At 47.0% G+C, this 26,752-nt stretch overlaps 1 protein-coding gene across 3 annotated transcripts in view; it reads left to right on the forward strand.

Annotated features, from left to right (window-relative positions):
• Positions 1–26,752, forward strand: part of ATG16L1 (autophagy related 16 like 1) — a 42,161-nt gene that overhangs the window by 502 nt on the left and 14,907 nt on the right. Inside the window, exons 2-13 of one of the 3 annotated variants that reach the window (XM_078618057.1) lie at positions 673–766; positions 2,202–2,298; positions 2,766–2,839; positions 3,574–3,825; positions 4,924–4,989; positions 5,114–5,203; positions 6,186–6,263; positions 11,335–11,385; positions 14,978–15,080; positions 16,024–16,200; positions 16,588–16,659; positions 20,869–20,989. In XM_078618057.1, the coding sequence (XP_078474183.1) occupies positions 673–766; positions 2,202–2,298; positions 2,766–2,839; positions 3,574–3,825; positions 4,924–4,989; positions 5,114–5,203; positions 6,186–6,263; positions 11,335–11,385; positions 14,978–15,080; positions 16,024–16,200; positions 16,588–16,659; positions 20,869–20,989 (1,275 nt within the window). The remainder of the gene's footprint in view (positions 1–672; positions 767–2,201; positions 2,299–2,765; positions 2,840–3,573; positions 3,826–4,923; positions 4,990–5,113; positions 5,204–6,185; positions 6,264–11,334; positions 11,386–14,977; positions 15,081–16,023; positions 16,201–16,587; positions 16,660–20,868; positions 20,990–26,752) is intronic. The other 2 variants (XM_078618059.1, XM_078618060.1) reach the window with 2 other exon arrangements.

A 26,752-nucleotide genomic window follows, 5' to 3' on the forward strand; every position in this document is an offset into this window, starting at 1 on the left:
ACCGAGCGTGGGGGTGAGACGCGCGGGGTGAGGGGACTCGCCAGCCAAGCGGGGTGAGGAGTGGTGAGGATAACAAAATGCTGGTGGTGAGGGGACTTGCCAAGCAGATGTAGAGGGGTAGTGAGGGGACTCAGAAGTGGTGAGCATAACTCAGTGGAGAGTGGTGAGGAGGCGCACGTTTAGGGGGGAGGTTGAAATTGAGAGTGGATCAGTGAGGGGACCAAGAGAAGGGAGACTCGGTAGACGCGCCATTGAGGCGGGTGAGGAATGGTGAGGGGATCAGTGGTGGTGAGGGGAAGGGGGGTGGTCTGGCCAGCGTACCCTGGCATGACAGTCGGAAAACACCTCTCTGTCCTGGGCGGAGTGGGTTTCCACCAGTTCCTGTCTCTCCCGCCACCCCCAGCCCGCTCACGGCCAACACCAGTGACGATTAAATCTGAACCGGTTCTGGGCCTCCCTTAGGTTGATTCGGCCTCAAATGAGTAGCTGGTGCGGTGTGTAAGCATCGCCGCTGGGGAGACAAAGGCAGCCTTGTGTAGTGTTGGCCACCCACCCCCTCGTGCGCCGTGCAGGCCGTCATAGTTGCTAACAGCACTAGCCCCAACAGTCTGCTAAGTCTATACGGGGGATCTTTGTTAACTTTGTGTTTGTGCGCGCATTCTTGCCCCACAGACACGCGCCTGCTGGAGAAGGCTGACTTGCAGTCTCTTTTGAGCGAGCGACTGCAGAAGGAGACGCATGACGGACAGGGCCACGCGGAGACCAGGTCTCCAACGGCAACCGTCCATCCACAATACATAAAGACAAAGACGCATACATAGAGACAATAAACCAAAGAACCAAACCAGTATAGCCTTTAACAGACGGGTAGTGCAAGTCCCTGTTAGGGAGCATCTATGAAGAGCGGCACGGCATATAAGGGAGTGGGTGACCGATACCACGACCGGCCCCCTTTGTCTCCCCAGTAGTTATATATATATATACACACCAGGTACTAATTTGAGACTGAGTCCACCTAGGAAATGCCCAGGACCAGATCAGATAATTGTGTTGACCGTGAGCGGTAATCGAACACGGTGCGCTGGGTTTGTAGCATAACGCTTTAACCATTACATTACCGCTCCCTTAAACATGTTTACACAAAGATACATACACAGATATAGACATAAAGACAATGGCATATTCAACAACCAAATTTTGGCGACCCGGGTGTAGTGCAAATCAGATTTTCGTTGTCTCTGAGTTCTCACGTGGTTGAATAAAATACTCTTGAAACTTAAAATGACCACATACAATACATACATATTACATAAGGCATGCGCATCTAATAAATGCGAACACAACACTCGTACAACTTACACAGAACAACACAACATACCCATAGGAGCAAGTGCTGTTACCGAACACCCGTGTAGGCCAGTATGGCACATGAGGGGGTGAAGAGCCAGCATCATGCCTGGCCGCCTTTGTCTCCCCAGTGGCGATGTTTATACACTACACCAGATACTTAAAATTGAGGTTGAGTCGACCTTGGGAAGGCCCAGGACCAAGTCAGATAATCGTCGCGAGTGTTGGTCACGAGCAGGAATCGAACTGGGGTCGTCGGGTTCGTAGCGCAGCGTGCTAACCGCTAGACTACCACTCCCCATAATACATACACGTAGCACATACTAGTAAAACACAAATACGGAGATCCCGCTTTCACCTTGACTGATTGCTGGCGAAAGTACTGTTCGTGAGCAACTATGAAGCCTGGCATGGCACATGGGAGGATTGTGGCTATTATCGTCTGTGAAGCATAGAGCCTTGATGACTTTGCGCTATCTTAATTGCGCAAATATCAACTGTACTCGTGTTTTGATTTTATTTATCAACCACAACAGGGTTGTTTAGTCGAGTATCCATTTTTCTATAACCACTTTCAGAACCGATTATTGATTCCAAAAGTCACGGAATTGATCATCTACTTCAGTTCAGGTTTTTGTGTACCCCTCAGAGACAGAGACAAAACCCAGGGCTCGAACCCAGAATCTCAGCTAGAATTGTCTCTGACATGGTCATTATGAACCTGAGCCACTTATCCAATTCGGGTGAAGCGATCGAGGTTTTGTCAGACGTGGCGACGTGCGTGCACTCGCCGTTCACCAATCCAACTGCACCCCTGCACCCCCCCCCCTCTCTCCGGTGCATGTTCCCCACAGCAGTAGCCATGACGGGGCGTCACAGGGAGCGGAGATTTCCGCTCTGCGCATGAAGCACCAAGAGGAGCTAACTACGCTGCACAAGATACGTGGGGAGGTGGGTGGCCACATAGCAGTGCGGTACAATAAAATGTTCCACGTGTATTTCATTGTGTGTAAACATGGTGGGATTTCTCCGATGTCTATGGTGTCTTTCGAAATGAAGCCAAACTCCTCTTTAAAAAAGGAATTGTACACACCCACTTGTGCACCTTGATGGCTTTAATAGGTACTTGCTAACGCCACTAGCCCCAGCTTGCTTTAAGCCTATGTCTATAGGGTCTTTGCATGTGTGTGATTCCCGTTCACAGCCAACACCAGTGACTTTATCTGAACCGGTCTTAGGCCTCCCCTAGGTCGATTCAGTACCTGGTGTGGTGTGTAAATATCCCAACTTGGGAGACAAAGGTGGTCGGGCGTGGTGCTGGCCTCACGAACAGCACTTGCCCCAAAAGTATGTGAAGGCTATCAAGGGGATCTTTGTAGAATGTGTGTGTATTTGTCTTTGCATGTGTGTGTGAGCAGTTGGCGCAGGATGTGATTGAGCTGAACCACAAGCTCTCGGCAAAGGAGCAGCAGTTGCAGGAGATGCAGACCAGGTGGGGTGCACCTCTTTTTGCTACACAATCTCGCCACCAAACAAAGACAAAGATCCCTCATATAGCCTTAACAGACTGTTTTGGAAAGTGCTGTTAGCGAGCACCTAGCAAGACCGGCATGGCCAGTTACACGCCCGACCACCTTTGTCTTCCCAGTGGCAATATTACACACTGCACCAGGTACTCATTTGAGGCTGAGTCGATCTAGGAGAGGCCCAGGACCAGTTCAAATAATCGTCACTGGTGTTGGCTGTGAGCTGTAATCGGTCTCGGTCCCCAGGTTTGTAGGACAGTGTGCTAACCTCTACACTACTGCTCCCCATCTTGCCACCACAAAAATACACACACGCACGTATATAAGAACTTTAACTGAGTGAGGCTGAAGATGGGGCATGTGTATTTGTCCGGTGTGTAACCCAGTGACCTGAGTTCGGTTTCTGGCAACAGCTAATATCCGTTACAATATTTAATTTGCACTGCCTTGTCTGGTTTAAAATAGAGACAAGGAGTTTTTGCGAGACCGCAGTTTACACCTACAATTTCTGTTTTCCCTGTGCAGCACACCTGGTCCGCAATCGAGAAATTAGTCTGCCAGTAAGGGGCGACGATTGCCTTGGGGTGGCCCCAGATATATCGTCTGTATCAACGCTAACCTGTTGTGATGTGTCCCGATTGCTGTTGGGCAAACGCTCCTGCGCCCCTGCACCCTTTGTTCTCACACACTCGCACCACAGGCTGGCAGAGAGTGAGGTTCGGGCCGGTGGGCTGCAGGCCGAGGTGGATCGCCTGCGCGCCGAGTTGGCCGAGCTGCAGGCGGCAACGCAGACGGTGAAGGACGAGTACGAGGCGCTGCAGATGGCTTGCACCGCACTCGAGTCACGCCTGCGCCGCGTTGAGGAGGACAACCGCGAGCTGGTGGCACGCTGGATGGCCGAGAAAGCCATAGAGGCCGACCGTGTCAACACCGAGAATGAGAAGGACACGCGGTGAGGAGTGGGAGAGACGGCTCCGGGTGGGGGGGGGGGGGACACACAGGGAGTGTTATTGCTGGATGGCGGATTGGGGTAATAGGGGCAGAGTGGTGGAGATTAGGGGATAGAGGGGCACAGTTATGGGGGTTATGAGATCGGGGTGAGAGGGGGGCAGCATTATTGGATTTGGGGATAGTTGGGGTTATAAGTTTCAATATGAGGTCAGAGGATAGCATATAGGATTAGGGGTCAGAAAATAGGGTTGTGAAGTTAGGAGGGTTCAGGGTTAGGAGGTAAGATGGAGGTGAGTGGTTTAGGTGGTAGGATATGATAATAGGACATAGGAATCAGTGGCTAAAAGATAGAGCTAAAGGGTTTGTAGATCAAGGTCAGAGATTAGGACATATGACTCAAAGGTAAACAGCTATAGGGGAGGACAGGGGTCGGCAAGTTTTCAAAGAATAAGAAGAGCCATTTTTCTGTTTTTGTCTTTGACTAAAATAGTTTGAGAGCAGTATCACACACAGAGCTACTTGTACACAAACACAGCAGCAGGTATACAGCAAATGACAAGCACATTCTGACTTCAACAAAATAGGTGTTGGAATAAACTTAATCGATTTAGGTTATTTCCCCTTTAGTTATTCGATAACAAAACAGTTTGACTGTTGTACATTTTGTTGTCTTAAAAACATTCCATATTGACCCATTCCCTACCATATTTAATAAATTATCTTAACATAAAATTATGTTTTAAGATTACATTATTTTTTAAACGTCTGTGTGCAAGGAGGCAGATAAAGATCCACAAGGGGGAAGCCAAATGGCCGCATGCGGCTCCGGTGCCGCAGGTAGCCGACCCCTGGGTTAAGAGATGTCGGGAAAGTTGTTAGAAGATAAGGGTGAGATGTTAGGAGATGGCACTCATTAAGTAGCAACTACACGTCACGGGTTAGGAGAGGGGTAGGAGTAAAGGTCAAGATCAGGGGCTGGCCGCATGGGTCATAGGGATCAGTGTCAGGGTTCGGGGCTAGCTGTATCGGTAGGGCTGCGAACCCGTGTGAGTAGGAGTGGCCATGCCAGGCTAGGTGACCGTCTGGCCATGCGTTACAGGCGGCGCCAGGAAAAGCTGAGGAAGGAGCTTGCGGAGGCTGCACAGGAGCACGTCAACGTTGACCTGTGAGTTGCACCTGGCCTCTGAACCTTGATCCCTACCCGAGCACCGTGACGGTGCCACTAGAGCTAGTTATGCTGTTGTAGCTGTCGCTGGTGATGATGATGTTGTATCCGATGTTGTCCTCAGAGACGATGATATCGAGGTTTTGGCTGAGGAAGCGACGGAGGGGGCAGCGGCAGCGGGTGAACAACCAGCGAAACTCGACAGAGGCACGAGGCACGGAGACCCACGCAACCACGTGCAACCACAATCAACCATCGTGCTTAACCATAATTACAACCACGTGCAACCACAATCAACCACTGTGCTTTACCACAATTGCAACCACAATTGCAACCACATGCAACTTTGCCACACATAACCACACATTAAACTATGATCATTCGTGAAGAACAACTCAAGTTGTGTGCAATCCCAGCCTGAATAGGTGCTCATGAACAACTCTTGCCCCAGCAGCCCCAGCAGTCTCTATGGATATAGGGGGATGTTTGTCTTTGTGTGTGTGGGAAGCACAAGTTGACTTGTTAGTGTACTGCGATTCCCGTTCATGGTCTGAACTTGTCGTGGACCTCTTAGGTTGACTCGGTCGTAAATTAGTACCTGGTGTGGTGTGTAAACATCACCGCTGGGGAGACAAAGGTGGCCAGGCGTGATTATAGCCATACCACCCCCTTTTGTGATGTATTGGCCTTCTTTGGTCCTCAGTGAGAACTCTTGGCCCAGCATTATGTAGATGGTGGTGGGTTTATATACTCAAGAAGCTTCTTTTTAGTTGAATAGAGGACTAAACGAGCACGAAGAGGTGGGCTGATACAGTACAGGAGGATGTGGAGCTGAGTAGACTTGCTGATGACTGGTATCAGTGGTGTCAAGATCTGCCTTGGTTCAAGGGGCTGGTGAAGGCGGGAGGAGAGACCCTCACAACAATGGTCGTAGCACCGGGTGACTAAAACAGCGAGTTAGCCTAATGGAGAACACTGGTGCAATTGCCAATCATCTGTCAATCCATAACACCTGGGTCTATCCGGTGACCATCTGCCAGCAAGCCTTTGATGCTTTACACGATAGCATCAAACTGCACCTAGCCTGGCACATGTGCTGTGTTGTCGATATGAGCATCTATTCTTGAAAAAGAGACGATCCAGTTTTCTTGAGTTCTCATCTGTTTAAACAAATAAACTTGACTTGTGTTCATCAGGCCTCCCGTGGGCTCTCCCTCCCTCCCTGGTGGAACTCCCCTCCCTGGCCTTCTCGACTCCCTCTCCAACATGTTTGGGTCAGTCAGTGCATGGTGCTCACAATGCAATGCTTCTAATACTTACGAAAGACACGTGGCACACGTGAAGACGCACACAATGCTTTATACAACTCACAACACGCACACAAAACTCACAACGCTTACCACACTTATAACACAACAATCAAAAATGCAACACTCAATACACAATGGAAATCACTCATAAGTCACAACTCTCACAACAGATTGCTTCATATGCAACACTGAATTCACACTATGTATGTCTCAATTTTTTTGTTCATGGAGGATCTTAATTTTTGTATCCTGTGTATATATATGCGTTTGTGTATTGATATTTGTGTACATTTTTCTGTCTCACTGTGTATGTGTGTATCTATGTCCACAACTCAATATGTATGTGTGTGCGTGCATAGGTGCTCGCTAACAGCACTTGCCCCAATAGTCTGGTAATGCTATATGGGGGGATCTTTGTATTTGTTTGCCTCAATGTGTGCATGTGTCTATTTGTGTGTATCTGTAGTGGGGAGTGGTAGTGCAGAGGTTAGCACACTGCACTACAAACCTGGAAAACCCGAGTTTGAATCCTGCTCATGGCCAACACCAATGAGGATTATCTGAACTGGTCCTGTGCCTCCTTCCCGAGGTCGACTTAGCCTCAAATGAGTACTTGGTGTGGTGTGTAAACATTACCACTGTGGGGAAACAAAGGTGGTCGGGAGTAGTGCTGGCAACCCACCCCCTCGTGTATTGTGCTGGCCTTCATTGGTGCTCGTTAAGAGCATTTGCCCAAAAGTCTATTGAAACTATATGGGAAATCTTTGTATATGTGTATCGTTTGATCGTGTGTATGTGTATGCATTTCTGAAATTCAAGATGGTGGCCAAAACTGAAACCATTCCTGGTGGACTGGTTCCATATCCTGTCACCACAAGAGGTGGGCAGTCCTCTGGTCAGGGCAGGGTAACATGAACAACAGCATGGTTAATGAGTCACATTCCTTCTGTGACCTTTTACTTGCTTGAGTGGCCTCTCAGGATAGAGGCATTTCGCTTGGTTACTTTAATTCCTGAATGTGTCTTATTAATTATAACAATTCAATCACTTGCATAGAAGTAATTGGAATGTATACACCAGATCAGGATTATTTAGCATCGCCTTTGCCCAACACACTGAGCAGCTTGTGGAGCTCCAATGTAGTTGCAGGACAAGATGTCCTGCACAGATGCCATATTCTCTCTCCTACTACAGCAGAAGTGTATGAAATATCAACAGCATCTACATATCTGCTTTATTGAACATGCATATAAGGCATGATGGAAGTTGTGCTTGTGAGCACAACTTTGTTTCATATTAAATATGATTATCAAGATTTAACAACTGGGTTTTTCATGCTTTACGGGGTCTCTCTACTCATAGGAGCTTGATGGTGGTGGGCAAGGCACAGGTATAGCTGAGTGGTCAAGAGAAAGAGCTATCCTTTTTGTGAGCGTGTATCTGCATGTCCGTGTACATTTATGCATATGTCTATGTGCGCATGCATGCTTGTGCATCTCAAATTGTGTGTTTAATTTGTGTGTGTGTTTGTGCACATATCTACATGTATGTCTTTTGGTCTTCTGTTACCTACCAGTGAGCCTTCGACACTTCACGTGGCCTCAGTGCATATAGCCTGGCACAAGCCATGCGGTTGTTTTCTATTTGTGTCTGTCTCAATACGTGTGTGTTTATGTTTGTACCGTCACAATGTGCGTGTATCAATGTGTCTTTCTCAGAGTTTGTTTATGTCTATATGTATGTGTTACCAATAACCATGGTGGAAACACCCAATAACTCTTGTACTGGAGGCCCCGCCGAGGCAACAGGCATCTATGATGCCTTCTGGCCAAATCTCATTTGGCGGAGCCAGACTCTTCCCCTCCCTTCAGGGTTCTTCCAGAAATAACAAGACGACTTTGAGGTTGACCACGTGGAATGTCCAAACTCTTCCTGCGGAGGAGAGGTTTTCATTCCTCTATCAAGAGCTGAACCGGTACCACTGATGTTTGGGGTATACAGGACGTACGGTGTACTGGTTCTGATTCTAGTCACCATGAAGAGTGGACAGTTCTCCACTCTGAACAGGAAAATGCCGAACAACAGGGAGTGGTTCTTATTCTGAACAAAAGAATGAAGGGGGTATGGGAGCTTGGAGGCGAGGTGTGGGAATGCTTCGATCCCAACAGGAGGTGAGGAAATGTGATGATGGTGGTTTATGCACCCACTGAAGATGAACATCAGTGAAGGGAAGCTGACAAGGCTGATGAATATGATGCCTTCTATAACGTATCCCAAGTCTTGGCTAAAGTGGACCCTGGAGATCGTTATCTTATGAGGTAACTTTCATGCCAGAGTGGGGGTCATGACAAAAGCACTTGGGCGAGAGTAAATGGAAGGCAACAGTAGGAGGTTGCGAGAGTTCTGTGCAGCCCATGGGCTTGAAATCACCAATGGACTGTTTCGACATCAGCCCATCCTCACAACGTCATGGATGCATGCCGAGTCCAAGCAAAAACATCTGCTGGACTACAGTGAATGCTGATCCATATCCTTGACATTAGGATCTACCGTGGATCTGACCTCAACACTAACCATCGGCTTGTCATCTGTAAATGCGCCTACCATCCTTTCACTGTGGTGACAAGCATCCATCTAGGACCCCACTCAGACCCACAATAGCCTGGTCTCAGCTGATGAAGTTGGTGAGAATTTCATCATTCCTTGCAATTGGGGTTGGCATCATCCCTCCTTCCTCCTGATGCTGAGGAAAAATGGGTGAGTTTCAGGACTATAACTTATGCAGCTACCATGGCTGCATTGGGTACATGGTCCAGACTTCCCCAGAGATCCTGGCTGACAGAGGTGTTCCAGCTCATTGAAATAAAGAAGCAGGCTCACTCACAACATCTACAACATCTCAAATCCAAGAATGAGGAGCCTTATCGCAGACTTCGCTTAGTTGTTCGGAAAGCTGTGTGGCACTGCAAGGATGAGTGCTGGTCGCAGGTTGCTGGGGAAATGGAATCTTGCCTCAGTGGCCTGCGATCACAACTCACTCTTTAACTCCATCAGAAAAGTAACTTGCAGCTCCACACCTATCACCATCCTTCATGGAAAAACGGTGATCTGATCTCTGACCCCCAAGAACAGGTTTACAGGTTTCCTGAGCATTTATTTGAGGTCTTAGGGCAGTGAAAACCCCTCGGCTCCAAACAACACCACGCTGCAAAGTGGAGTGAACCTTGCTGGGGTTGCTGTGCCACACATATTGGACGAAGTCTCTGCTCCGTGTGAGTGGTTTGTGTGCCATTGTTGAGGAAGTGCGGAGGGCGATTCGGAGTTTGAGATCAGGTAAAGCGCTGGGCAGAGATGATCTCTCAAGTAAATTGCTGAGGGAGGGTTGTGTCTATGCAGACTGCCCTATGTAACATCATTACAATTGTCTGGTCTGCATGATGGGTTCCAAAGTATTTGTAGGATACCCTGGTGGTCACCATTTTTTTAAAGTGGGACCGCACTCATTGAATAAACTACTGGGGCATCTCACTCAGTGTGAGGCCAGGTGAGGCCCTAGCAAGGATTATTCAACATTTCCTTACCTCTCCTCAGACATACTGAGGAGAGGCTTTTGGAGCCCCGATGTAGTTTAAGACTGGGGCGGTCCTGCATGGATGCCATTTCCTCTGCCCATCTGCTACAGCAGAGGTCTAGGGAATTACAACAGCACCTACATCGCTTATCTATTGACATGGTCAAGGCTGATGATACCATCAAGAAGCCAGGGCTCTGGGTTATTCTTCATGCTTTTGGAGTCCCAGACCATCTGCTCACAATCATTCAGGACCTTCATTATGGTGGGTAGACCCAGGTAAAGCTGCATGGGCAGGAGTTGGAGCCATTTTCTGTTCACCTTGGTGTGCAACAGGGATGTCCTCTGGCCCCAACACTATTTCACATTTTTTGACCACGTAGCTTTAGAAGCTTTTAATGACTGTACCAGTGCAAGTTCCATCTGGTACGCTGATCGATGCCCAGGTGAGGTCAAGGGGTGGCTCCCTATTGGTCAACCATGTTATGTATGCTGATGATCTGGTAATTGCTGTCCACCCTGAGGAGTTGGAGATGCTGCTGCTGAACCTGGAGCATGCTACGAAGATATGGGGCATTACCATCCAATCTGGGTTTAACCAGATTGGATTCTGTGATGAGCTCACAGATCCTTGCAAGATCTGGACACAGACCCATCAATTAGCTCTTCCGGCAGGCGAGGCTGCATTGGGTGAGTCATGTAGCCCACGTGTTTAGTCACCACATGCCCAAACAGCTCTTTTTGGCCAGTTAGATGGCTAAACTCCACAGCACGGGCTAGAGAAGAAGAGATAGACTGATGTGGTACAGAAGGATGTGAAGCTGATTGGACTTGCCGATGACTGCTAATAGCGGTATCAAGATCGGCCCCTGTGGAGGAGACTCATGAAGGACGTTACTGGGCAGTTTGAGGCAGTTGCCCTCTAGCAATAGCAGCACAGAGGAGCAACACTCGCAACAAGGAGTAGAGCACCGGGTGGCTATTACAGAGCAATTTGGCACAGTGGGGAGGAAAGTTGGTGCTTCAACCAGTCATGTCAGTCAGTCAACCCATGGCACCTGGGTCTGTTTCTTTACCTTCTGCCAGCGAGCCTTCGACACTTTTAACATGACCTTCAAATGCAGCTAGCATGGCATAAGCGCCGTGGTGACGTCACTGCCACTTCGTGGTGAACGGCGGTTGTGTGTATCATGGGGAGCGGTGGCGAATGTACTTCAATATGAACCCAGTGACCCGATTTCAATTCCCGCTTATGGTCAAAATCGGTGACGAATCTCTGAACTGGGCCTGGGCCTCCCCTAGTTTGACTCACCTGTAAATGAGTATCTGGTGCAGTGTGTAAACATCCAGGTGTGGTGTGGCTACTCCCATACCTAGCCACCTTTGGTGCATGCTAACAGCACTTGCCCCAACAGTATGTGTAGGCTATATATGGGGGATTTTTGTCTTTGTGTGTCGTGTAAGTGTGAATGTCCTGCATGCATATGGAGCGGCACCTGAACACCACGCAAACAGGTGACCTCTCCCTCCTCTCTCTCCCTCCTCTCTCTCCCTCCTCTCTCTCCCTCCTCTCTCTCCCTCCTCTCTCTCCCTCCCCTCTCTCTCCCTCCTCTCTCTCCTCTCTCTCCTCTCTCTCCCTCCTCTCCCTCCCTCTTCTCCCTTCTGCTCTCCTCTCATCTTCTCTCTGCTCTCCCTCCTCTCCCTGCATCATTCCCCTCCCCCTACTCTCGCTCCTTTCCCTTGAATGAAACACAACAAATGAGAAAGACAATACTAAGACAGGTGATACAAATGAAACAGTGCAAACGGGACAAGATTCTCTACCTGAATCAAGTTGTGACCCCGAATTCAAGTCATGGAGTCATCACACATGGGGCGGCCGATGACTTATTATCAGCCCTGTGTTAATGACGAATGTGGCAATGGCTTTAATAGTTGTTGGGGTTAAGAGTTAGTTTTGGGTTTAGGGGGATGCATTGAAATGGCAGGTGGAGGGAGAGGAGTGAGATTAAGTGTCTCCTTTGCATTGCCTGATGAATAGTTCTCATTTATACCATTTTTTTTGTAGCATTTGTATTTTCCCATTTGTCAGATTTGTGTTGTCTGTCTTATTTTTACAGTGTCATTTTACATCGTCTGATTTGTCTGTACAATTTGTACTGCCTCATAGGTATTGTTTGTCTTATTTGTGTTGTGTATCTCACATGTTCTGTCTTGTTTTATATAAAAATGAAGTTTGGTCAGATTACTTCCATGACTGACACAGTGTTGAGAAGCCTTCATCCAGCACCAGTGCATTGACAATAGCCTGTGGATTATTGCTGTTATCAGTGACGTTTGTGTTGAGAGGCAGCAGTTCTTGTTTCATATGGCATGTAAGCAACAGTTTGTATAGATGTCATAGTTGAATGCTAAGATCCTTCAACCAATCTAAGGCAGCAGTAGATGCTGTATGGCTTGCAGCAATACCACCAGGGTGTGCATGGATGGTACACTCGTCGATATTGTGTTTGATGGTTTGGGCTTTACCACAGTCGCAGTTGACTGATTCCTTAATGTTACATTTATGGAACATGTACGCACAGAGGCAGCAGCAATCCCAAATGTGGGGAATGTGATGTGTGTTGGTGTACACTAACACCACATTGCCCCCACTCGCCCTTACTTTCCCACTCCCCTCCCTGTCTCTCTTCCACTTCCCTTGACTCTGACATTAACGCTCAACTCCAGCCTATGTCCCATTCTCCTCTCTTCCTTGTCTCTCCACTCGCATCCTAATGCTAGGACTAAACCTCCTGCCTCTTTCTCCACCACTCTCCCATTGTCCTACCCCAGCATGCTGCTCCTAAGTGGTGCCTCCCAGCGTGTGCTTTATTAACACTGTTATGCTTGTTTACCCAGAAAAGGTTCACTTCGGGACTGCCAAGTATTTTCTGTATTATTCCAATTGAGTTATATGCGGATGTCATTTTCAAATGACACCAGCACACAACGACCTAGTTTTGCGCATGATGTCACTGGATCCATAACAACCACTGTTAAGCAGATGGCAAATAATGTGCCCCAAGTAATAACGAGGGCAGCCGCTACTTTCGAACCGCGAACCTCTACAACAGGTGGCAAATGCGCCCCCGCATGGCTGTGTCCCCGCCCTGTTGGGACGCCAGTATGCATGGCCAGGTGTGTGCAACTTAACCACGTGTCTCCCTGCATGCTGGTGCGTGAGTGTGTGAGATAACTTTTGCCATCGTTTGAATGTGCATTGTGTGAATTTGTGTGTGCAAGTGCGTGTATGTGCATGTGTGCATACATATGGATCTCGCATATGTAATTGTGTGTGCGTTTGTGCTGTACGTGCCAAACGTGTGTGTCAGTGTATGTGCATTTACATACGTGTGTGTGCATTTGTGTGTACAGCAAACCCTTGTCCATCGGGGGTATACATTCTTCAAAATAGATGCAATCGGCAAAACCGCGATCCGCAAACTCAAAGGCATTACGGGGAAAATTAGGGTTTGGTTCACGGTTTGTAATATGACGCTCCCCCTCCTTTTGTTTTATGTAACCCTCCATGAACCCAGGCATTAAACAGGAAGTATTTTGAATGTAAAATATTATTTTCCAATGTTAAATATATCTTGTACGGTAAATGTATAGAATGGAAACAAAAGATAATGTTTTTCAGTTTCATTTATTTGGTATAGCCCTGTGAGCCATTTGGCTCTTGAATCGGGTGCAACTGCAACAAACAAAAAACATGAACAAGAAAACATCTTAAAGTGACTATGTGACTATGTGCAAGCAGAAAATCCAAGAAAAGACAGCAAAATATTGCAGAAAAAGCACCATACACCAACGCTGTGTGCAAAAATCCCAGTGGGATGCAAGTCAAACAACAACAACCACAAGACAACTTAGATTAAGGCCATCAGTTTTAACTCCGTACTACAACAAACAAACATGGACAAACCAAAAAACTTTTCGAAATCACCAAAATAAAGACATAAAAGCAATGTAACAATGATCATAGCAACTGTGACCAAATTTTCACAATAAACGAGATAAACAACATGTACCACCAAACCCTGCAGCCACAGCTGGCTGCATGAGTCACTCCACAACAGCAGGAGCATCAGTCGGAGTATCAAAAAATTTCAATGCACCTTTAAGATCAGCACACTAAATCAAAACACAGATCATGCTTTGCAGCGGTCATCCGGAGCGAAACATTTTATTTGATTTCAGGCCACTGAATAGCAGTGGCAGCTAGGGGTGTACAACTCCTCTAGAGCAGTTTTGAGTGAATATCTCATAGGTAGTGATTCAAGTTGCAGTTTATTGGCAACAGCATTCCAGGCCCTGGGGGCATCAATAGCAAAGGCCCTTCCTCCAGTATAGTGTACAATACGGTACAGTATATTATACAACACGGTACATGTATCTTCGTACAGTACTGTACACTGAACGTATCTGTGTACAGTACTGTACTCTACAGGAAGAAAAATCATGTGGCTGAACCTGGCTGCCTCATTGGAGGCTGGGAACACTGCGTGGCCTGGGACCCACAGTGGGCCGCGTGGGAGACGAGACGGAGACAAGATGGCACATCAGCATAATCGCGAGCAGTACAGTTACAATGCATACAAGGAATCTCGTGGTCAAGCGCGAATGTTGGAGCCACAAGGGTGTGATCGGCAAACCATACCTTAGTAATTTGCCACAGAACCGCGATAGTTGAATTCGCGAGATGGAACGGTTTTCTGTACACACGTTCGTGTGCTTTTTGTGTGTGTACAGTGTGCGCATGCATGTACACACACGAATGTGCATGTATACTTGTGTTTGTGTGTCCATGTACATGTGTATATAGGCATGTGTGCGTACTTGTAAATATCGCCACTAGGAAGATAAAGATGGCTAGAGGTGGTACAAGCCACATCAGCCCCTGATATATTGTGTCGACCATCATAGCTGCTCGCTTAACAGCATTTGCTCCAGCAGTTGGTTAAGGCTATATCAGGGATATTTGTGCGTCATTGTGTACGCATATAGAGCAGACCTTTGTATGTGTATTGATGTGTGTGTGCATGCACTTGTGTGTTTGTAGCAAGAGAAGAGCCTCGTCAGTGGTGAGCGCCGGCGAGGGTCAGGTCGCTCCCTCCTCCGTGTGTCTTGCCGCCCGCCTGCCCGAGAGGGCAATCTGCAAGTTTGTGAGTCGGGGTCTCAGGACACGGAGACACAGGGCAAGAGAGCACAGGGCAATGGGGCATGGGTACATAGACACAGCAAGAGCGCACAGGGCAATTAGACATGGGCGCAAGGGGGCATGGGCAGAGAGACACAGGGCAAGAGGGCATGGGGGGCACAAGGGCAGTGGTCTCGGTGTGGCGATTTGGGTGGGTCTGTGTAGAAGCGCAGCGTCACCAAGCCACCCAATGGCACTGTCAACGAAGGTGGGTCGATCCGCACCACGGAGGGGGGGTGCCGTCGTGGCCGGGGGGGCAGCAGTGGCACCGATCCCCCTGGTGAAGGTTGGAGAAGGGGTGGCGGAGTGTGGGAAGCGGATGGGAGCGGGGGTCAGTGAGAGGTCGTTGATGCTTCATCCTGGAGAAAAATCCGATGAGCTATTTTTCACAGATGTCCAGTAGGGCAGGATCAGAAAGTTACAACGACGAACAATACAAAAATATGATAGGGGTGCAAAGTATAGAAAAGTATAGCAAAGGTAAGCAAATGGCCGTGTAGCAATGCATTGATGAATCACCGAGTGCTGCAGCTTCCGACTCTTGAAATAATTGGGGTAACATCTCTGCATGTGTTATGTGTGGTTGTGGTTGGAAACGATTTGTTTTGTGCTGCGTGTGTAATTTGTGTGGTGTGCAGTGTGCATAATGTCTATGTTGCAGTTGGTGTGGTTTTTGAGTGTAATGTATGTTGTGGTGCGGTCAAGATGGTTGGTGTGTAATAAGTGTTTAATGTGTGGGTCCTGCGAGTGGGTTATCTGATACGGTTGACCTGTTGCTGTGTGTGTAATAGGTGTGGTCTAGTGGGCGTGGTCGCTGCGTGTGTGCTGTGCCCATCTGCATTGATGAGGTTTAGGTGTGGAATAGTGGATGTGGTCGCTGCATGTGTGCTGTGCCCGACGGCGTTCAGGACGCCCACGACGGTGAGGTGAACGCCACGAGGTTCAGCCCTAACTCACGGCTTCTGGTGACAGGCGGCACCGACCGCAAAGTGAAGCTGTGGGACGTGATAGCCGGCAAGACGGAGTGCCGTGGCACGCTCTCCGGCAGCAACGCCGGCATCACCAGCCTCGATTTTGACAACACGGTGGGTGGCACCACATTGTCACCAGCTGCAGGGTTTGGCACTCGCGGCACGGGTTACGAGTAAAGGTGGGCAATTGCTTGTGCCGTCGATTATGGGTCGAGGCTTGTCCCAGGGGGTTATGGATAAAATTGGCACTGCGATGAGGTTGAGGGTACAAAGATGGCGCCTGCCGTGGGTTAAGGGGATCAAGGAGATGGCACCAGCAAGGGGAAATTGCTAAAGGAGGCATTTTCAGCCCATAGGAACAATGAGTATTGACTCGTCTGCTGTCGTGTGACCCGTGTGTCCCCATGTGTCCCCTTGCGTACGTGTATTTGTGCGTCCCCGTGCATCCCCATGTGTCCCATGTCCCCATGTTTGTATGTATGTCCCTGTGTCCCCATATAGGGCACCTACCTCCTTGCCTCCTCCAGTGATTTTGCAAGCCGCATCTGGACTGTGGACGACTTCCGTCTGCGGGTAAGGTGGTGCATGTACATGTGTGTAGTGTGTGCATGATCAGTGCACTGCTATAAACCCGGCGGCCCGAGTTCAATTGCCGCTCATTGCCAACGTCGGTGACTAATATCTAAACCGATCCTGGACTTCCCCTGAGTCAACTCAGCCTTAAATGAGTACCTGGTGCGGTGTGGAAAACATCAGCACCGGGGAGACAAAGTCAATCGTGCGTGGTGCTGGACACACCACTCACCTCATGCGCTGTGTCGGCCTTGATAGGTGCTACTCGCTGACTTTGCTTCCCCCTACAGCTTCTATAGGTTACACGGGAATCTTTGTCTTTGTGTCAGCGTGCATGTGTGTGCGTATGGCTGTGTGTACTCGTGATTCTATGAATCATCCCAGTTATTGACCTCGGTTAATTAGAAGTATAATTTTGTGTCACGTGTTTACCTTTTGTGTCCGATTACTTCTGTGCTTTTTTTTTCTTCTTGGTTCTTTCGGTAAAGTCACTTAGAATGGAAATAATAAAATAATAAAAATAAACATAATAAAATAATTATCACGACGTGTCGGCCACAAGCAAGCAGCCGTCCTCAGGTGAAGAACAGGTCTGTCAGAAAGACAGCGTCTGAATGAACACCACCAGGCTTGGCAGCGTATATTTAAGCTGGGTTGGAGGGGGAAGAGCGCCTTGACAAAGGAATTTGCATATCAAGAGGAATTTAGCATATTTATGGAAAATGCAGGTATGTGATTAGTACTACTTAAGCTCGTGCATTATGCAGGATTAGCAGCATCAAAGGGAGGGAATATGGGAAATGCAGGTATGTGATTAGTACTACTTAAGCCCGTGCATTATGCAGGATTAGCAGCATCAAAGGGAGGGGATAGGGGTAGCATTAATAAAGGGAAGGAGTGTTAATAGCATGTAGCTGCAGTAACTAAAACCACCACATAAACAACTAAAGTATAAACTACATAGTATCATCAGTATACTAAATATACTCTACAATAAGCTGAGTTACTAACAGTAAGTAATACATTACAATTCTACGTCGTAAAAAATATAATATGCTTCCATCTAAACTTTATTCTCTTACATCACACGAGTCTACACCGTACTATATACTGCCATAGACAAACCCAACATTAAATTACATACTGTATTGCTATAAACCACCCTAAACCTTATACATTGTAATATTACACTATGTATTATTTTACCCACCCTAATGTATATCACACTGCTGTATGTTCACTATACAATTACGATACTATATATTACTTTGTACATTGTATTAAGCATATAAATGTTATACTAATTGTTATTATACACTGTACCATTGACCGTCGTGTGAAAGATACTAAGAGGAAGCAACGAAATATGTCAATGGGAGAGTAGTGGTTGGAAACTTGCAGCGGAGCAAATAATCCATTCCCTGCAAAGAATACAATGCCAGTGAGTGGAACGCGGTCTGAAAGTCACCGTAAACGTGAACACAATCAGTTAAGATCCGAAATGGTTTATTATGTCCTTCCAATGATTGCTAAGCCAGAATCCATCTTCTCGGTTGAAATTGTCTCTGTGTTTGTATATGTGGATCGCCTCATGAACGAATCTCTCATGGTAGCCAGATGGCTTGCAGAGAACTTCTGTCTTGGAGAAGTCAATATCATGTGAGCCCACTGAATTGTAATAGTGATCTGCCACGGCTGAGGTGTTTGTCCTACCGTGTTTCAGGTCTGCTTTATGTTCACGGATGCGGTCTCCATGAAAACGTTGGCTACAACCGGAGATAGGGGGGAGCCCATTGGGGTGCCCTCAATTTGTTTGGAGAAATTTGAGACTGACGCCATCCAGACTGCCACTCTACGCCCGACCTTATGGAAGAGGTACGTAGATGACACTTTTGTCATCTGGCCACATGGCCGGCCTGCTCTAGACCAATTTCTCGACCACATCAATTCCATACACCCAGCCATCAGATTCACCATGGAAGTCGAAAAAGTTGGCAACCTACCCTTTTTGGATGTCCTAATTAAAAGGAGACCTGATGGTTCAATGAGCCACTCTGTCTACAGGAAAGCCACCCATACGGATGCTTACCTAAAACCGGATTCCCACCACCATCCATCCCAGAAGAATTTCCTCATCAAGACTCTATACCATAGAGCCCAATGCATCTCCGACCAGGAACACATTGCCAGTGAACTCAAACACGTATGCCAAGCTCTTAAGTCTAATGGTTACTCCGACTACACAATCCGCAAAGCCATCAATCCAACCATCAAGAAGGATCCTGTTGAGGAGCCTTTCAAGACCATCACCTTACCCTACATTGCTGGGGTCACAAAAAAGATCTCCAAAATCCTGATAAAACACAAGATCCAGGTCCGATTCAACACAGTACATAAAATCCGTGATCTGGTCCCGTCTGTAAAAGATGTGGTTTCAGACATACAGTACCCTGGCGTCTACAAACTAAGTTGCCTCTGTGGTAGCAGTTACATTGGAGAAACCAAACAACATGTCTCGGACCGCATCCGTGAACATAAAGCAGACTTGAAACACGGTAGGACAAACACCTCAGCCGTGGCAGATCACTGTTACAATTCAGTGGGCTCACATGATATTGACTTCTCCAAGACAGAGGTTCTCTGCAAGCCATCTGGCTACCATGAGAGATTCGTTCATGAGGCGATCCACATATACAAACACAGAGACAATTTCAACCGAGAAGATGGATTCTGGCTTAGCAATCATTGGAAGGACGTAATAAACCATTTAGGATCTTAACTGATTGTGTTCACGTTTACGGTGACTTTCAGACCGCGTTCCACTCACTGGCATTGTATTCTTTGCAGGGAATGGATTCTTTGCTCCGCTGCAAGTTTCCAACTATGTCAATGGGAGAGTAACTACTCTCCCATTGACATATTTCGTTGCTTCCTCTTAGTATCTTTCACACGACGGTCAATGGTACAGTGTATAATAACAAATAGTATAAAATTTATATGCTTAATACAATGTACAAAGTAATATATAGTATCGTAATTGTATAGTGAATATACAGCAGTGTGATATACATTAGGGTGGGTAGAATAATACATAGTGTAATATTACAATGTATAAGGTTTAGGGTGGTTTATAGCAATACAGTATATAATTTAATGTTGGGTTTGTCTATGGCAGTATATAGTACGGTGTAGACTCGTGTGATGTAAGAGAATAAAGTTTAGATGGAAGCATATTATATTTTTTACGATGTATAATTGTAATGTATTACTTACTGTTAGTAACTCAGCTTATTGTAGAGTATATTTAGTATACTGATGATACTATGTAGTTTATACTTTAGTTGTTTACGTGGTGGTTTTAGTTACTGCAGCTACATACTATTAACACTCCTTCCCTTTATTAATGCTACCCCTATCCCCCCCCCTTTGTTGCTGCTAATCCTGCATAATGCACGGGCATAAGTAGTACTAATCACATACCTGCATTTCCCATATTCCCTCCCTTTGATGCTGCTAATCCTGCATAATGCACGGGCATAAGTAGTACTAATCACATACCTGCATTTCCCATAAATACGCTAAATTCCTCTTGATATGCAAATTCCTTTGTCAAGGCGCTCTTCCCTCTCCAACCCAGCTTAAATATACGCTGCCAAGCCTGGTGGTGTTCATTCAGACGCTGTCTTTCTGACAGACCTGTTCTTCACCTGAGAACGGCTGCTTGCGTTGTGGCCGAAACGTCGTGATAATTATTTTATTATGTTTTATTTTTATTATTTTATTATTTCCATTCTACGTGACTTTACCGAAAGAACCAAGAAGATGAATCCCTGCAGTCACGAAAGCTTTAAATCGAAATTTACTTCTGTGCTTTTTCATGCCTGTACAGTTTAGTTCTGTCAACATACACATATCAGCATCGCATTTGCACGTCATTTGCATGCATTGTGAGTAATCATTTGTCACGCATACCTCCGAAGCGTTTATTGCATGCGTACAAATAAATTAAAAAAATTACGAATGAAAGAATCGATCCAGGCCAGGTCATTATTAACTCCACACCAAGGTGTTTTAACGATCCATCAGAGCGGCCGTGCTAATGACCCACGGTCTTCAAATCATGCCCCCTTCCCGTGCCCACTGTGCTGACCTCTCCCGACCCCCCTCGTCACCCTCCCACACCTCCGCCGCCACCCCCACCCCGTGCAGCACACGTTGACTGGTCACTCGGGGAAGGTGCTTAGCGCCAAGTTCATGAGTGACTTTGTGAAGATTGTATCGGGCAGCCACGATCGCACGCTCAAGCTGTGGGACCTGCGAAGCCGGGCATGTGAGTGTCGCGCACTCTTCTCTCGTCATGCGGTCGCCGCCACATGCTGACACTCATTGAACTAACTAATTTCTCACAACCTCCCACTCATGCAATCATCACGCACTCATACGCTGATTCTTCATTGCGCTCTTTATCCTGGAGAACATTTTTACTATTTTTTATACAAAAGTCTAAACAGCACTTATGAGTGAGAACACGCAGCATTTGCTGGACGAAGACGCATACCCTGCCCCCATCATTTGCTCAGTCAATGAGAGCGACATATACACTCTTAGGCAACCAGACCCCCCCACCCCACGATTCAATTATCATGATTCGTAGTCACAATAACTCTTTTTTATAAATCACTAGCGGGAAGTACCAGGCGTTGCCCGGGCGAAAAAGGCAGACACACAGATCGATTTACACACACTTACAGACATTGACCCACACACACATACAGATCGACTTAAACACACGCACATTGACTCACACACACACATCGACGCAGACACGCACATCAAATCACACGCACACATCGATTCAGACACACGCATAAATATTCAAAAATGTACAAACTTAATTAGAAAATCTTAGTTGTCTATGCACACACACACCACGCACACACATTGACTTATATACACAAACATCGACTCACACACACAACGCCCTACACACACACACACACATATGGACTCACACACACACAGACTTACACACAACAACAACCGCCATTCGCCACTAAGTGGCGGTGACATCACCACGACGCTTGTGCCAGGCTATGTGCACCTTGAGGCCACGTGAAGGGTCGAACGCCCGCTGGCAGGAGGTCACGGGGCAGGCCCAGGTGCCACGGGTCAACTGACTGAGATGACTGGCTGATGCACCACCTATGCTCCCTACTGTGCCAACTTGCTGTGTTTTAGCCACCCGGCGCTCCACTCGTTGTTGTGAGCGTCGCTCCTCCGCCCTCCGTTGTTGTTGGAGGGCGACTGCCTCCAACTGCCCAGTAGCGTCCTTCGTGAGCCTCCTCCACAGAGGCCGATCTTGACACCGCTGGTACCAGTCATCGGCAAGTCCACTCAGCTCCACATCCTCCTGTACCACATCACTCCATCTCTTCTCTAGCCCGTGCCGTGCCCGTTTAGCCCCCTCGATTCAGCCGAACAAATGCTGTTTAGGCATGCGGTGACTCGGCATGCGGGCTACATGGTCCAGCCAATGCAGCCTTGCCTGCCAAAGGAGCTCACCGATGGGACTTTGTCCAGATCTTTCAAGGATTTGTGAGCTCACACAATCCAGCCTGGTTAAACCCAGGATGGATCGTAGGCAGGCCAGCCTAAATGTTTCTAATCAGCGAAGATGTTCCATTAGGGGGGTCCACGTTTCGCAAGCGTAGAGAAGGGAGGGAATGACTGTGGCCGAGAAGACCTGAAGCTTCGTGCAGAGCGACAGACCAGGCAGCTTCCACACATCGTTACGCAACCGATGAAAAGATAATGTCGCTCGACTGATTCGGAGTGAGACCTCTGCTGTTAAACCGGAGCCGGTCATAAGCACACTGCCTAGATATGGGAAACTCTCCACTCTCTCCAACTGCCCCATATCCAATTGGGAGTTGTGGGGGTGGAGTGTCCGATGGTACAAAATACCCAGGCTGGTGCTTAGTTTTGGTGGGGCTGATGGTAAGGCCCCATCTCTTAGTGGCCAGTTCCAGGTTTAGCAGCAGCGCCTCCAACTCCTCTTCTGAGTGAGCAGCGATTACCAGATCATCAGCATACATAACATGGTTGAGCAATAGGGAGCCATCCCTTGACCGCACTCGGGCATCGATCAGCCTCCCATTATATCTTTACCAAATGGAAATTCCCCCGGTACAGCTATTGAAGGCTTTATGAACTACGTGGTCAAAATAGATGTTAAATAATGTGGGAGCCAGAGGACATCCCTGTCGCACCCCAAGGTGTACAGGGAAAGGCTCTGACTCCCGGCCATGTAGTTTTACCCGGGCCCGATCACCATCATGAAGGTCCTTAATGATCGTGAGCAGAGGGTCAGGGACTCCGAAAGCACGAAGAACAACCCAGAGCCCAGGCCTACTGATGGTATCATAGGCCTTGACCAGGTCAACGAGTAACACACACACATGGACTTACACACACACATACAACGACTCACACACATAGATTGACATGCACACACAATTATTTTTTTCTTGAAACTTACACACATCGACTCACACACACACGGAGCTACACAATACACAAAGAAATGGACGTACACACTCACATGGAGCCATGCACACACATCGATTAACACACACACAAACATGGACTCACACACATATTGACTCACACACACACATCAACTCTCGCACACACACATCGACTCACACACACATTGACGCAGACACGTACATGGACTCACACGCACACATGGACTTAGACACATTATTATTGTAAAAATTGCAACCTAATTGTGAAATATTAGTTGTCTACACACACACGACGCACACACATTGATTAACACAGACATAGATTGACACACACACACTTATCGACTCACGCACACACACATCGACTTGCACACACACACATCGACTTATACATACATACACATACACAGACGTACACACACACAAATCGTCGCAGGCACGCACATCAACTCACACGCACAATAGGACATAGGCACACACACACGTAAGAATAAAAATAATAAGCAAGTAAATTGTGAAATATGAGTTGTCCGCACACAAACATAATTATTTGTATAAATGCAAGGTGATTATTAAAAAAATAGGTTTGAATGTGCGTAAGTTTAGCAAAAGACGCAAGAAAAATAAAAAATATTTGTCTGCTATGAAACAATATTATTTAAATATTAACAAGGTGATGATTTAAATAATAGGTTTGCATGAACGTGAGTTTAGCGAAATAAGCTATAAAAAAAAATTACTTGTCTGTACACAAACCGAATGATTATTATATTTCCAAGCTTATTTTTTTTAAAATCAGTTTTCTATGTACGTGAGTTGAGCAAAAGCAGCAATAAAATATAACTTACTTAACATAGCTGTGGTGAGGCCTAGTCCCGTGCAGAGCCCCTAGATTGCCCAGCCAGCCGAGGTGGAACCTTGGTAGACTGGGGGCTGGGCCGATCCCCCCGGCCGCGCTACAATAATATTCTCTAAGCGCTATAATATTAATATATAGGGTTGCAATCGAAACATCGCATTCTATTATTATTTGATTTTATTTCTTTCTACGTGAATTTACCGAAAGAACCAGAGTAATTCCGGTAGTCTCGAAAGCTTCAAATCTAGTTTTAACCATCTCTACGGGGAGGATTTGCCGTGCTTGCTTGTTTCGCACTTAACTTTTAATTTAGCGATTTTTGGAAGAACGTAATCAACCAAGCTGTGCGTTAACTGTGTGTTAACCAACTCTGTGTTGCATTACATTACACTTCCTAATTTTACTAAATTTGCTATCTCCGTGCTTAATCTTGATTTGAAGCTTTCGTGACTGCAGGAATCCATACTCTTTGGTTCTTTTGGTAAAGTCACGTAGGTAGAAAATCAAACAAATAATTTATTTTCTCCGTGCTTGTTTGTTCAGAAGCCCAGTGTCTAGCTCTTCCATCCTCTTTGGGCAGGCCGTGCTTGTTTGTTCCACACAACTCTCTCATTTTTCTCTACACCAAACCCCCCCCCCTCTCGACCCTATTGACTCTGTAATATCTACTGACTGTCCAGTAGCATCTACTGAGCCAGTAGTAGCTACTGACTGTATAGTAGTATGTACTGACTGTAGCAGTATTTAGTGACCGTAGTGGTAGAAACTGACTGTTTTAGTATCTACTAACTCAATATAGCAGTATCTACCAACTCGATAGCAGTATCTACTATCACTACAGCAGTGCATACCGACTGTGGTGATTGCCTATCACTACAGCAGTGCATACCGACTGTGGTGGTACCTGCTTTCACTACAGCAGTGTGTACTGACTGTGGTGGTATCCTGTTATGACTACGGCAGTGCATACTGACTATGGTGGTAGCTGCTATCATTACAGCAGTGCATACTGACTGTGGTGGTACCTGCTATGATTAGAGCAGTGCATACTGACTGGTGGTACCTGCTATGATTACGGCAGTCGATACTGTGGTGGTGCCTGCTATGATTACAGCAGTACATACTGGCTGTGGTGGTACCTGCTATGATTACAGCAGTCCAAACTGACCGTGGTGGTACCTGCTATGATTACAGCAGTGCATACTATGGTGGTACCTGCTTTCACTACAGCAGTGCATTCTGACTGTGGTGGTCCCTGCTATGATTAGGGCAGTGCATACTGACTGGTGGTACCTGCTATGATTACAGCAGTGCATACTGACTGGTAGTACCTGCTATGATACCAGCAGTGCATACTGACTGTGGTGGTACCTGCTTTCACTACAGCAGTGCATACTGACTGGTGGTACCTGATATGATTACAGCAGTGCATACTGACTGGTGGCACCTGCTATGATAACAGCAGTGTATACTGACTGTGGTGGCACCTGCTATGATTAGAGCAGTGCATACTATGGTGGTCCCTGCTATGATTAAAGCAGTGCATACTGACTGGTGGTACCTGCTATGATAACAGCAGTGCATACTGACTGTGGTGGTACCTGCTATGATTAGAGCACTGCATACTGACAGTGATGGTGCCTGTTGTGATTATGGCAGTGCATTCTGACTGTGGTGGTACCTGCTTTCACTACAGCAGTGCATACTGACTATGGTGGTATCTGCTATGATTACAGCAGTGCATACTGTCTGTGGTGGTACCTGCTATGATTAGAGCACTGCATACTGACAGTGGTGGTGCCTGCTATGATTACGGCAGTGCATACTGACTGTGGTGGTACCTGCTATGATTACAGCAGTGCATACTGTGGTGGTACCTGCTTTCACTACAGCAGTGCATACTGACTGTGGTGGTACCTGCTTTCACTACAACAGTGCAAGCTGACTGTGGTGGTATCTGCTATGATTACAGCAGTGCATACTGACTGCGGTGGTACTTGGTTTCACTACAGCAGTGCATACTGACTGTGGTTGTGCCTGCTATGATAACAGCAGTGCATACTGATTGTGGTGGCACCTGCTATGATTAGAGCAGTGTATACTGTGGTGGTCCCTGCTATGATTACAGCAGTGCATACTGACTGTGGGTGGTACCTGCTATGATTACAGCAGTGCATACTGACTGTGGTGGCACCTGCTATAATAACAGCAGTGCATACTGACTGTGGTGGTACCTGCTATGATAACAGCAGTGCATACTGACTGGTGGTACCTGCTTTCACTTCAGCAGTGCATTCTGACTGTGGTGGTATCTGCTATGATTACAGCAGTGCATACTGTGGTGGTCCCTGCTATGATTACAGCAGTGCATACTGACTGTGGTGGTACCTGCTATGATCACAGCAGTGCATACTGACTGTGGTGGCACCTGCTATGATTACAGCAGTGCATACTGACTGTCGTGGTACCTGCTATGATTAAAGCAGTGCATACTGACTGTGGTGGTACCTGCTATGATCACAGCAGTGCATACTGACTGTGGTGACACCTGCTATGATTACGGCAGTGCATGCTGACTGTGGTGGTACCTGCTATGATTAAAGCAGTGCATACTGACTGTCGTGGTCCCTGCTATGATTACAGCAGTGCATACTGACTGTGGTGGTACCTGCTATGATCACAGCAGTGCATACTGACTGTGGTGGCA

This window comes from Lampetra planeri, chromosome 56 (assembly GCF_965212315.1).
Source record: "Lampetra planeri chromosome 56, kcLamPlan1.2.h2, whole genome shotgun sequence".
Taxonomy (NCBI): domain Eukaryota; kingdom Metazoa; phylum Chordata; class Hyperoartia; order Petromyzontiformes; family Petromyzontidae; genus Lampetra; species Lampetra planeri.